This window comes from Camelus dromedarius, chromosome 4, assembly GCF_036321535.1.
Source record: "Camelus dromedarius isolate mCamDro1 chromosome 4, mCamDro1.pat, whole genome shotgun sequence".
NCBI classification, from domain to species: Eukaryota; Metazoa; Chordata; class Mammalia; order Artiodactyla; family Camelidae; genus Camelus; species Camelus dromedarius.
The window spans coordinates 44,528,823-44,542,808 of NC_087439.1; the positions used below are offsets into that span (position 1 = coordinate 44,528,823).

Sequence of the window (13,986 nt, forward strand, 5' to 3'; positions counted from 1 at the left end):
ACAAGATGCTCAAGAAGTGTTTCTCACGTGTGTTTATTTAAGGAGTTCGGCTACCATTCTGGCTGAGTCCCTCAATTTGGGTCTCTGCTCCGAAGTTCACTTTATCAGAGAGGCATTTCAGGAACTCAAAAGGCAACCCCACTCCCACCCCACCTTCATCCCTCATACCCTGCTTTAGTCTTCTCCCTTTCACGTTTACCACCTGACATATTCAGTGGGTTCTCTATCGTCCTAGTGGAATACAAGCCAATGAGAGCAGGGGATTCGTCTGTTTGGTTCACCTCTGTTATCTCCAGCACTTACAACAGTGCCTAGCACACAGTAAGCACTCAGTAAATACTTACCGATTAGTTCATTAATTACTATATCAAACTAAGACCCCGTATGGAATGACTACTGTCATTAATATGCTTCCTTTGGTTAAAGTTCTTTCAAATGAGCATCTTAATATAATCCACTGGGCAAAAATATGTAAATGAGTAGCAGTAGAAGAGGTGACAACTTGGACAACACCTCTCCTACAACGTAAAATTGCAGTAATTTCATTTCCATCTACAGCACAGAACAAATCTCAAAAGCTTGAAATTGTCATTTTGTTGTTAATATTGCTAAATATTGTAACCTCGCCAGTATTTCCTTGGAATAAGAGTGGGATAGGGGAGCGGGGGAAAGACAAGTTTTTTCTTCCAAAGTTTATTCTCTAAACCTGCCATCTTTTCAGTCTGGCTGGGAAGAGTCAACAGGTGGTGCCTTGTTTAACCGCTTGCTCCCCTGGTGGTGGAAGGTGGTTACGCGTCTTCATTTCCCCAACAGCTAAAACGGGAAAGGGTCCGAGGATGTGAACCATAAAATGAGCCCTCAGTGATGTGCAGGATGATTTTTGAACGTGTTTATCAAGCACTGGATACTAGTTAGGGACACTAGTTGTTCCCTGTGGCTTATTAACTCCTTAATTTGAAAGAGTCATTGAAGAAAGGTCTTTCCAAGAATAGATCATCTACAGCACTGGGGATGAGAATTAAACCACAGCTTACTTACTCCAGCTTCCACCTCCTAAGCATAAGGTACATTTTAAAATGTGGCACCTTTTCAGCTGTCAAGACTTTACAATGAGCATGTGGGAAAACCAGTGAACCTCCCCTGGTCTGTGTAAGCCCCCTACCCACTACCTCAGGAACCTGGTTCTCCACCTTGAGGAACTCCCGTTAAGGCTGAATAGATTCTGGGGTGATTGGAATCCAGTATGGGGTGGAGAAAGGAGGAAGAAGCCTTCTAGAAAACTCACTCTTCAAAATGTCTTTACAAGACCGCACAACAGTCGACTTAGGGGCACTGAATCTATTACTCTGCAGATTTTGCAAATAATTCTCAGAAATCATCAGAACACAAGTTCTGTTTGGCCCCTTATGTCCCACTCAGCTCTGTTCCTATTTCCCACATCTTTCATCCCTCCTCCTCCTGCCATCTCCCCTCTGTTTTGAGGACCAGTACACAGGGAGTCTTCAGGCTCCATAAAAAGGTGAAGCAAGGGGAGGGGAATCTACTGAAGAAGGCAAAGGCGCTCTCCCAGGCCCCCATCGCTGCCCAGGCCATGCCCCTACCTGCATCACACTCGGTGACGCTCCCAGCTGTAAATCTGGAGCCTTGGGGACAGGCACAGGTGTATCCTCCAGGTCTCAGGAGGCACAGGTGGCTGCAGACCTCTTTACAGCTGTTGGGCACTGGAAAGCAGATGAGAACAGTGGTTACCCTGACCAAGTACACGCCCACCCACTGAGTTGTGGCCAGGTCCCATCGGAGCCCAGGCAGCATCCCAACGCCTTGAGGCCACGTGCCACCTGGCTACTCACCCTCGCTGACACTGCCATCCCCTGCCACCCCACCAAAGTGGCACAGTGCCTCCCTGTTCCCTCCATCCCACTTCTATAGCACATTTTCTACTGATACCACTTATTGCCTCTATTTCCCTGGAAGGTTTAGAAGGTAGGTACGTGTCTGGCTCACTACATGACCTCAAAAACTAATCAGTGCTAAGTGATTTGAGATAGTTCAAAAAAAAAGGCCAGTAAGACAGACACTATTATTGTCTCAAGATTTGTCATCACCCAGATTTGGACAGATCATAAAGGTGATCCATTCAAAGCATATATTGCACGTGATTTCTACTCCTACCCTCCAAGGAGAACTTTCTTCTAGGCTTCAGTTTCATTATTTCCAAGATAAGGGGATTTAGAGCTACGATTATCAGAATCACTTGGGAACTATTCACAATTATTGATGTCAGAAAGTCAGATTTAAATTGGTCTGGAATGGAGCTCAAGTACTACCCTTAAAAGCTCCTCAGGTAATTTTAGAGCCTTCTGAATTCTAGCTTAGCATATATCATGGTTTATCCAAGGATTCAATGATCTCTCAGTTCTTTCTCAGACTAGCATTCTGTAATCCTGATTCTCTGTCATGCCACAATGTGACCACAGACAAGGCACGGCTACAAAATAGGAAGATATATTTCAAAAGCCTCACTCAAAACCCGTCCCACGACCATTTCCTCAGTTCTTTTTGAATTTTAACGTCATAAGTAACCTGGGGAATCTGATATAAAACGCCTGGGGTGGTCCCTGAGAGTTTGCATTTCGAACCAGCTCCCACACTGTACCACTGCTACTGGTCCACGGCCCACACTTTGAGGAGAGCAGGGATTCTCAAAATGTGTTCATGAATCAGCAACTTCAGCATCACCTGGGAACTTGCTAGAACGGCACACTCCTAGGCCACCTCAGGCATGTTAAGTCAGAAACCCCTCCGGTGGGGCCCAGCCATCTGTGTTCAACAGCTCTCTAGATGTTTCTGGTGCATGCTAAAATTTGAGAGCTATTGGTCCAGAGTAAATGCTAATCTGGCAAAGTTGGGCCGGGTCTCTGGCCTACACAGCAATCAGCACCTCCCACAGGAGGCTCAGAGCATCAGGTGGCTGAGATGCTTTTCAGGGAAAGTGCCCAGATTTTCCTCTGCCTGACTGCAAGTCCGTGCTTTCTACAGGGGCCAGAGGGGGCTCACCAGGTATACTGGGCTCTCCCCTCCTGCCTTTGAAACTGCCAAGCATGAGAGCTGCAGGAGCATTTAGGACACAAGAGCTATTATGTCAGTATGTCAGAGGGGTCTGGAGCGTTTTGGAGAACGGCAATCACTGCCAGCAACACGAAGGGGTTAATCCCTAGAAAAGTCATTTGCCGCCAGTGTAATCTCCCAGGAGTCTCTGTTCCGAGTTCCCATTTGTCAAGGCTGATTCAGGCTCTCAGAGTATCAGAGAACTCGAGGGGACCTCAGGCTCCACACTGGTTTCATATACAGGGATGGGAAGGAAGGTGATCTGTCAAAGGCCACACATCCATTGAATTCAGTCTGGAACTAGGTGTACTGACAACTGGACCATAGCGGAAAGACACTGAGCTTTGGGTTGAACAGAACTGAGTTTAAAAATCATTTCTGGGTTTAAAACTCATCCATCAGTTGTGTGACTTGGGCACATGGGTTACTAGACCTTTCCCACCCTCAGTGTCCTTATTTGTGAGATGAGAATAAAACCTCTCTATAAGTTTTGGAGGAGATTAATTGAAGTAACAGATGTCTGGGTTAACACTGAAGAGAGAATCTGACATACAGAACTTAGTAAAAGTTTTATTTCCTTTCTGCACTTCAGAAATGCCCCTTCGCTTTCACATTACTCCACACAACGGTGAAGGATGAATTAGGACATGGGTAGCCTGACAAAGGAGGACCCAGAACTTAGAAAATGAGAAAGAAGGGAGGATAGAGAAATGTGTACAACTGATAACTTTAAACTAAGGCTCACGTGGCTCAGGGATAACTTGACTAGCCTGGCCTTGCAACTGCAGGACTGGGTAAGACTTCTTGAGATCCCAAAACCTATTATGTGACTTGTTAACCCAACTCACATTTAGCAGGGGGGTCTGATGCCTACTGGATTCTGTGGCCTGAAGGTACATACCCACGACTCCAAGAAGCAATGAGGACTGAAGTATTTTTACTTCCTATCTGCTGGTGGTGTGCATCATTTCATTTGACCCCCAATTTTATCTTTCTTTGGTCAGAGTGATTAAAATACACACACAAGTGCACACACGCACACAAACACACACATTCCTTTCATGCACCAAGAGATCAGCCTATCATTATCCACTACCATTTTCCATAAATATAGCCATTAATTTGAAATAAGGTTGATGACTACCTGATTGATTATATCTCCGTTGATGGAAGATTCGAACTTGAGTTAGCCAAGGGTTCACTATCAGCAATTTCTCTTTCTCATCTCGCCCAAATTTATCTTGGATCCATATTTCTCCCTTATCCTTAGATATCCAGTATAACTGGCTCTCAAAGATGTCCAGACTGTAAGGGTTCATTGCTGCTTACCCACAAGGGAAAAACGAAACAAGGTTACTGAAGAGAAGATACTAGCCTCACTTCTATGTCAGAAGTCAAACTGCTTGAATCAATCCCTAAGGCAACACCTTAAAATTGCAGCAACATTCAGGCAGACTCTCTGTACATATGACCATGAAAGTGTGCTGTAATAGGGGGTCCAGGTGACAGAAATTCGAGTAGATTAATGCCTACCATCTGACACCAATTATAAGGGACTTGCTCACTTTCAAGCTGCTGATTTTATTTTACTTTTAGAAAACAATCTGTGTGGCAGAGATTTTTTTTTCTTTGAATGTAAGCTACCACTTTGTATGTGCTGGATTGTTTCAGTTCTGTGGAGCCCAGATAAGAAAACAAAATGTTTCTCTCCTAGATGTTTCTAGTTGTACATAAAAAGCAATCCAGCACATTAAAAATGAATGTATCTTACTATATATGAAATAGATAAACAACAAGGACCTACTGTATAGCACAGGGAACTATATTCAATTTCTTGTAATGAGCTGTAATGGAAAAGAATCCAAAAAAACCCCCATATATATGTATATATATGTATAACTGAATTGCTTTGCTGTACACCTGAAATTAACATTGTAAATTGACTACACTTCAAAAAAAATAAGAATTTAAAAAAAAAACGAATGCATCTTGGAAGTGGTTAGACATGGATTACCATTGGAATACATGAAGCCATCAGGTCAACCTAACAGGAAACTCGGCTATTTCAATATCTGCTGCTAAGAGCATGTTTTAAAATTATATAAGAAGGACAAAAAGGACTGAATTATTGACAATAGGTTCATCTTCATTTAAATCAGTGGATGGGAGCTGGGAAGAGTGGTATCCAAGAAACTATATAAAACTTTTCCTAAGATTTTGAGGGTTCCTTCTTGAGAAAATGGGCAGAGTCTGGAAATATATTAATTATTTAATGTATGAAATCCAAAGGGAAATTCTAACCTGACATTGCAACAATCCTCCTATCAGTCCCATCATATTTTATGGTTTCAATAACGTCCTCCTTGAGGTCGCTCCAGTAGATCCGGTCATTGTTCACATAATCTATGGAAAGGCCAGTGGGCCAGCCGAGGTCCTCCTGAACCAGGACTTTCCGATGCTGCCCGTCCATCCAAGCAGACTCGATTTTAGGTTCCTTGCCCCAGTCAGTCCAGTACATAAACCTGTAACAGAAGGTTTCCTCATGGCAGCATTTCATCTAGTGGGGCTTCTCCACCGAAGCAGAGCATAGATTTCCAGTGGGGAAATCAACTGGTTTCCATAGAGGTCTGGGTCCTAAATTTTTATACTTTACAAAAGACAGGGGGAGACAAAGGGGAAGCCGGGGGTATCTGTGATCTATGCTTCCCGAAAACAGCACTTTCCCAATAGAAATTGGCTATCCCTGCCTGTCCAGGGATAGATATTCAAACCTTTTAAAATATATAATCATAAAAGCTGTTCATCTTCAAAAAATATGTATTGAACGCCCACTGTGTGAGAAGGTGCTATCTGTGTTTGGAATGTATCAGAGAACAGAAAGGATTCCTACCCTCATGGAGCTTGCATTCTAACTTTTTTAAAATGTATTATTTTGCATCCAATTAATACTTAATTGGAAAAAAATATTTAATTGTAGAAAAGCAGAGTATATCAGAGATTGTACCATCTCAAATACCTAGAAAGGATCAGGCAGGCAAGATAAATGGGTGGAGCTGAGCAGTTATGGATGCAGAATGACAGGGAGAGCAAAGCCATGTCTAATAGTTCCAGGCAATACCTACCCAATGTTATCAGTTCTTCTGACTTTTCAAGCCAAAAATACAGATATTTAAAAAATTTTTAATGTTGGCAACTAAGTTTACAAAAACAAAACAAAAAACCTTAAAGTTCTGTAAAGTTCAAATCCAATAGGTATACGGACCATAGTTAACCCATCAGCCACCGCTTTGCAGTCTCTAGTCTAAACCAGTCATCAGGGTGGGACTAATCCTTAAATCGAGAAATGTGTGCATTTTAAACAAACTGAGCTCTGGAAAAAATGTGGCCAGAGGCCTTCTCCTTACACAGTGTTGGTCTTCTGAAGCCTGTTTAGTCCTAAGTGATCTTTAGGGTATATTATAATTCTTGAAAATAGTCAGAGATGCCACTCCAAAAAGTCCAAGGACAATTTCAGTACAATTAGGGAAAAATAATTAAAGATAATTTTTTTCTTGAGAATCCAGTGAAAAATATCTAGAACATTAAGGACTCCTTCAAGCACTTACCCTAGTTTGGGATTCACAACTATCGCAGCTGGTTGATCCAACTGAGAGGAAATCAGCCACTTTCTGTATCTTCCATCAAGTTTTGCCACCTCGATCCGCTGACTCTTGGCATCTGACCAGTAAATATGCCTGAATTTAGACAGACAAAGTTAAACTACTGCCAAGTCTAGACTGGATACTTCTGGGGAAGAGATCTGAAGATGAGAGCATTTAGTTGGGAAGTTCTGGCCAGCAAGATAGCAACTCAGATACCAGTGATGGCAGCACAGTCTCCCTCTCCCAGGAATGCCCCACTCTTTTCAGCCAAGGGGACGTCTTTGGAAAGTTACAAGTGGCGGGGTGTGGGATGAAGGCGACATTCAGCCAGAGCAGCAGAATCAGCCAGGATAGGTAATGATGGTGAACCTCACATCTGGCATTATTATGAGACAACTGCTTCCAGGTAGAAGTCGTAAGGCACTTTTGGGCTGGCCCTTTAATGCCTGTGACTGCCTGAGAGTTGGCTTCCTCCTCAGCCAAAAGCCCCATTGGAACCAGGAATCTGGCATCAGCTCCAAGGATGAGTAGAAAGAGCCATTTAACATAACAAACTTTGCAAAGCCATCCTGCCCTTATTCTACCCCTAAGGCTTCAGGGCTCAGTTTCTTACAAACATAAGGAGTTCTAGCAGTTTCTTGAATTCACTCATTCATTAAGGCTGAGAAAGAGTGTAAAATTTCAAACAAGAAGACAGGTCTGCCATTGCCTAGTTAGTTTTCAGAAGAAAGTGTTAAAAGTCTAAAGTTTCCAGTTCTTTACTCTCTGAGGTCTTGGTCCCTGACAGAAGAAACCGAAATGAACCCCCTTTATTCTGCAGGCACAGTGGGACCTACTTAACTTCTACAGAGATGCTCAACTCTTCCAGGAGCACTAGACAAGTTTGTTAAAAGGTGAAAATTAATTTATACTGCAACTCTCCATTCTCCCAGAGAGCAGCAAATATTTTCCGTTATTAGTTCATTTTCAATGACATCAGGGATTCTATGAATTCTTGAGCTCTGATTCTATCACTTTGCCATAAATGTCATTCCAACAGAAGGCTCTCCCTTGGAGAAGCTTACACATTCTTCCACATCAGTTTGCCTCTCATGCATCTGCCTGATGACAAACCTACTTAAGGTTCTTATTTAGGCATCACCCAAAGTATCTGGCCCTAGGCCCTAGGATTCTACAAGTTCTAAAAGAGCAGATTGAAGACAACATCTCTATTAACTCAAAACCAAAAATTAAATAGGAAAGTCAAATTTCCAATCTGTTCACAAACAGAGTCTGCTAAAAACACAAGATGTGGATTGTTCCACCTCAACATAATGACCATACAGAAAAATGTTTTACCTCATCTGCTTTGCTGGTACAATGTAAGGCTGTCCCGTTGCTTCACAAAATGAACAGTGCCACTATATTGAAAGTTAATTTTGGAATCCAGAACTCTGTTGGTAAGAATGTGCTCCTAAATATAAGATCTTCACCATGGTGCTTTCATGGCACACATAGAATATAGGAAATGACAATGTTTATATGACACACTGGGTAAGCAGAGGTAGTTGCTGGGGCTACACCAAGCCCAGGCATCACTCAGCGGCTGAGGGTACCCATAGTCTGGGGCAGTAGGGACCTCTGGCCAGGAAACAGAACAGGCAAGAGGGGAATGAGGCTAAACTTACCTTCCAACCCAGTCCACTGCTAATCCATCTGGCTGCATTATGTATTTCAGATCCAGGTTAACTTCCTTCATAGGATTATTGCCACCAGATTCAAAGTTGGGGATGTAGGCACGTTTGATAGCACCAAAATTAGAGCCATGCCCTTGCACAGTGTAGTATACAATACCTGCAGAGGGAAGACACACAGGTCAGTTTCATGTTACAAACATCAAGTAAGGGAGGAACTGGTGTCTAATCAGGTGGAGCACTGTTCATTCACTGACGTCTCTACCTCCTCAGTGCTCCTAAAATACTAATAATTCAATTAAGCCAATGTGATCAAAGCTCAAAGCCTATCATACTTGAACTATTAGCTACAAATGCTTCAACTGATAACTTATTTATACTGACTTAGCTGTCTCTATTTGAAGGTAATCATTAAAATATATTTCAGCCGAGACCCTTTTTACTCCCATTAGGACCACATTTTAGTTTCCAAAACCTAATGTATAGATAAGCCAGGGGCAGGCTGTTGAGAGTTTGAGACTCAACAACCATGTAGATGAGAAATCCTATTTTATGTAGAGACTAAAGGATACTGGACAGCAGGCATTTTAATAAGTATAGGAAGACTGTGACTTTTAAGGCACATACTTTCCTAGGTATATACCATTCTTGAAAAGCTTACTGTATATTGTATAACTAAGTGTGAAAACACAATAGTAAATTTTACATTACATAGTTTGCAAAACATTTTCACATCTATCATCTCATTTGATCTTCAAAACAACTCTCAGAGGGAGGTAGGCAGAGTGAGATTACTGCTCTCATTTTACAGCTATGTAACGGAGATCCAGAGAATTGTTAGAATTATTTAAGGTCATAAAGTGAGAAGATGAGAGAGACAGGCATGGAACATGAGTTTTCTGATTCCTGCCCCATTCCCATCTCCCACAGCCCATACAGAGCCATGACAGACTCAACAGTAAGCATTATTAATTTTTGCCCTTCATTGAACACCCACCACGTACACTGTACTAGATGTTGGGTCAGATGCTAGGCATGTAGAGATGAATTAGATGCAATCTCTGTCTTCAAAGAGCACATGGTTGAGGTATAGGGAGAGAAACATGTGGACAACTAGCTGTATCTCAGTGTGACACGTGCTTTAGTAGAAGCGTGTATAAATTCTGCAGGCTCATGAAACTGTTCCAGGAGGGATTCCAGAAGATATCACAGAGGAGGTGACTTTTGAACTGAGGAGGTGACTTTTGAACTGGGTCTATGAAGGTTGGGTAGAAATTTGCCAAACATATGATGGTGGGGAAGAACAGTCTCGGGGTGAGGAAAGTCAAGGAGATATTAAACAAAGGAATACAAGGGGGTCCTGCAAGGATAATCCCCAGAGATGGGACAAGGTTTGATGAGAAGGTGGGAAACCTTGGCCGGGATGCATGGCCATGTTAAGTTGACTGGAGCACGTGGGAGGGAGGAGCATCCTCTTCTACTCAGGCAAGAAGATTCACTCATCAAAAATAAACTCCCCAAAGTTCAACACCTTATAATTCAATGTATTCAATTAACATCAGTGACTGATGCCAAAGTTCATACTCACTGAGGCCGATGCCCTCGGGATCCCAATCATAATCGATGGCCTGAATGCGTTCCTGATCTTCAAGGTAATCCGAGAACTTCTCAGATGAGAGATTGTATTTTCGAATTCGCACGTTTTCAGGCAGTAGCAGCAAAGGAGGGTTACCTGTAAACAAGTGAAGGGCTGATTATTCTGTTTGAATTCTCCCCGAACTTTTGTTGATGGAAGTAGGATACAAAACTGTAGCTATCTTTATCGCCCCTTAAAAAAAAAACAAAAAACCAAGAACCAAAAAAACAAAAAAGCCAAGGAATCTATCTCTGCTAATCAATATTGCTGATGTTCAACTGGGTTGCAAAATCCATGCCTGTGGATGTCCCTACCACCACTTAGGCAGAAAGCTAACATTTCTCTGTTAGGGACATTATCAGTTCTTTATCTCTGTCTTCAGTGGGTAACGGTTTAGAGCAACGGAAGACTGAGACTCCTAGACAGATTTTCTTTTTCACTGATTTTTATCCTTTACTCAGAGACAGTGAAACAGACAAGACTGTAGACATTCAGTCTCACAGAAGAAATACTATAAGTAGAGTTCTACTAAAAATTTACCCAGAAGTCCTCATTCCTCATTCTTTACTGACAGATTTTTAAAGAATTTTTTAGCAGGTAATCAGCTCCATGACCCAATTTAGCATCTAGCTAATCACAAAAAAGACCTTGTTCTTCATTAAAAAAAAAAAAAAAGCTTTCCCCTTAAAACAGCTATGTAAATGGCAACTCATTACCAAATGCATTGTCTAGAATTTTTAAATTTAATTTATTTGCATAATGTCAATCACATCCAACTTAAGTATCTTTTTGAAAGTTCATTTTAGGTATTTCCTCTGTCTTGACATTATGCTTTATAGAAATATTCTAATTTATTTCAGTCATCTCTTTAGTTAAAAGAGTTAAACGCTTTTTCAATTTGCTGCTTAATTTCCACATTAACCGTTCAAATGCCTTTATCCTAGTTCTCATTCTGTGTCAAAAGTGTTTGGAGGGTAAAATATTTAAGTATGCTAGCCAAATATGTGCTTTAAAAGCCCAACTTGTATGAAGAAACTGAAGAACCATTTCATCCTTAATTTGTAAAATAAAATGCTATGTTTTCATCAAGTCCTTAAACTCAATTACAAACTTCCAGTTCACATCTGTAAGATCATAAAGACCTATATACCCCTTAACTGAGATATGCTGATTTAGATCAGACCTCTGGAGGTAATATTTCTCTCTCTTTTGTCATTTCTACCTAGTATTTTTTATTGCTTTCAGTCAGGCCTGATTCTCAGATACTGGCATTAACTGAAAATGTAGAGCTAATGATTGAAGTTACGAATGAGTCAGATTCTTTCTGTCTGTAAAGAATGATTTGTCAACAGTGTTCCCAATTTGCCCCACTGGACTGAATGTTTCTTTGTGACTCATTTGGGATTACAGGGTCTCAAACCTGGATCTCAGTGGCGTGGGAGCTTTTGTTGACCACCATCCCACAGGGACACTTTTGTTGTTTGAATACTCTGGAGAGTGGCATCCTGTCCACCTTTTGAAGTTTTTATCCAAGTGGACAAAAGGCTAAACCCAGAATAATAAGTAGCACCTGATTCTTCTTTTAATTCGTATGTATTTGTTGGGGGAATTGTAGTTATTATTTTGATCTGGCAGGGAAGGAGAATGAAGAGACTGGATGCGTGTTGGAAAAGAAGTAGCTGGTGAATTAAAAATAAGGCTTTCAAGTTTGCTTCCTGGTGTATTGTACTTATCAGCATTTACTTCTCCGAAAATTGATGAATCCCAATAGAAACCCATCGTACCATCAGCTGCACACCGTTGTCCATAGTGGTCACTCAGAGACACGAAGCCTTGGGCACAGGAACACTCGTAACTTCCTTTGGTATTGTGGCAGTTCTGGGGACAGACCCCAAATTGCTCACATTCGTTAATGTCTGTAGGCAAAATAAAACCAAATATGCAACATCTGCTCCCAGCCATTTCTTAGAGAACCTGCTTCTCTTTAAATCCATATTCACAAGCAGCGGGGACTGAGAAGAGCAAAGATGAACATAAGTAATATTATCAACATTTATGGAACACTGACCAAGTCTCGGTTACTATTTCACGTGCCTTTCATGTTTTCTTTTCCTCATTTAATCTTCCAAAAAGACTCTGAGATATGAACTATTACCGAACCCAAAGTCCCAAAAACCAGATTTAAACTGAAGCAGTCTGACTCTGTATAACAGCAGAACAAAAGTCTCCCTTTCGGGAAACAGCTGTCATGCTGTTGGTGTTCAGCACCACACCACTTTCCTCCTGCTAACTAGCTTCAGGAAGGGGAGTCATTGATTTTTTTTTTCAATTGAGTTCTTAAGCTTAATTCCCCAAAAGAACTATTCTAATCATCTGAGTATGGCACATCATGAGGCAGAAACATTAAAATCAAAGGATCAAAGGCACCTAAAAACCATACTCGATATTTACCACCTTGATAAGCTACCTTAAGACTACATACCTTGGAACTCATTTACATCTGACGTAAGGAGGTGTGTGACAACTACATGTCGTTTGAAGAAAGTAAGACTTGTGTTTGTTAAAAAGAAAATTTGCTCTCACACACTGATACAGTAAGTAGCCCTCATCACTCATGCCTTCAATGATCATCTCAGTTTCACAGACATTACTGAAGATGAGCTATGGTCCAGTGCGCTGCTAGGCACTGGTAAGAGAGCATGGAATAAAAGCAGTTGGCATCCTCGAGTATTTTAATGAGCTAGAATCACGAGTTTAGCCCCATTAAGGGAATTAAACCACGTTTAGTGAAAGGGAATGAGTGGAGAATCTAAAAAGTACAAGGTTCTCCTAATAGGAAACAGAGGAAATGGACTCTACCTTCACAGGAGTTTCTGTCCAAACTACTGGCTTTGAACCCAGGTCTACAGGAGCAGATGAATCCTCCTCCACTTAATTGGGTACAGTTGTGTTCACATAGATTTTCAGCACATGATCTTTCTTTTCCTGTATCTGTAAAAACAAAATCCCAGCTTTACAGGTGAAAGGTATAAAGCAGATCAGCCACAGACGAACAGTCAAGTGCTACATCAGAGGAACACCTCCCAACACCAGTTTCAGGACATCTTGACATGACCTCTTTCCATAAGCCTTGGCAGAGGATCAGAGATCTCTGTATAGAAGTATCTAGTAATGGCCTGAATACCATTTGTACAAATATATGTAATGTTAGATCCTTGAGGCAATTTTCCCATTACACTCAACACTGCCAGGCTCATCCTCAGAGCATCCAATTCTCGACAGAATCATGAAGCCAAGGATTCTTTACAATTGTCACCATCTGCTCCACTATCTTTACTCCATATAAATATATGGATTATATATATACACAAACATACATACATATAAATGATATATATAAAATGTATATATTGATATATATAATTGTATATTAAATGATATATACATATCTGATTATATATGTGTATACATGTGTGTGTGTCCCACACACACACACATAAATAAAAGACACTGGTATCTCCTGGCTGAATTCTTTTAAATAAAAATACATTTACGTCTACCTTCTACAGTAGACAATGAAGTGGACTTAGCGACTTCTCAGGCTCCCTTAGGGTACAATGACTATGAGTATACGTGGTTTGAATAGACTAAAAACATCGAATTTCAAAAAAGAAAAAATAACACAAAATAAAGCACAATGACATTCCATGGAGTGCTGCCCTTGGATTTCATACTTCAAAGCTGTATACATGGAAGCCTTAATAATAAAGGTCTATCCTGAGCTCTTAACAACGCCACTGCTAAATAAGTCTGTTCAGATTACCTGAGGCAATTTCAGTATTTTGTGACTAAGAATTTGTCCATTTCACCTAAGTTGTTTAATGTGTTGGCATAAAGTTTTTCATAGTATTCCTCTATTACTTTTTAA

General features: G+C 41.0%; 1 protein-coding gene across 1 annotated transcript in view; it reads right to left on the bottom strand.

Moving 5' to 3' along the window:
* Positions 1-13,986, bottom strand: part of LRP2 (LDL receptor related protein 2) — a 181,181-nt gene that overhangs the window by 10,253 nt on the left and 156,942 nt on the right. The window contains exons 64-71 of the mRNA XM_064484889.1: positions 12,918-13,049; positions 11,843-11,974; positions 10,011-10,154; positions 8,417-8,582; positions 6,714-6,842; positions 5,410-5,630; positions 4,253-4,429; positions 1,602-1,721 (exon numbers count right to left, since the gene is read on the bottom strand). Coding sequence (XP_064340959.1) covers positions 1,602-1,721; positions 4,253-4,429; positions 5,410-5,630; positions 6,714-6,842; positions 8,417-8,582; positions 10,011-10,154; positions 11,843-11,974; positions 12,918-13,049 — 1,221 coding nt within the window. The remainder of the gene's footprint in view (positions 1-1,601; positions 1,722-4,252; positions 4,430-5,409; positions 5,631-6,713; positions 6,843-8,416; positions 8,583-10,010; positions 10,155-11,842; positions 11,975-12,917; positions 13,050-13,986) is intronic.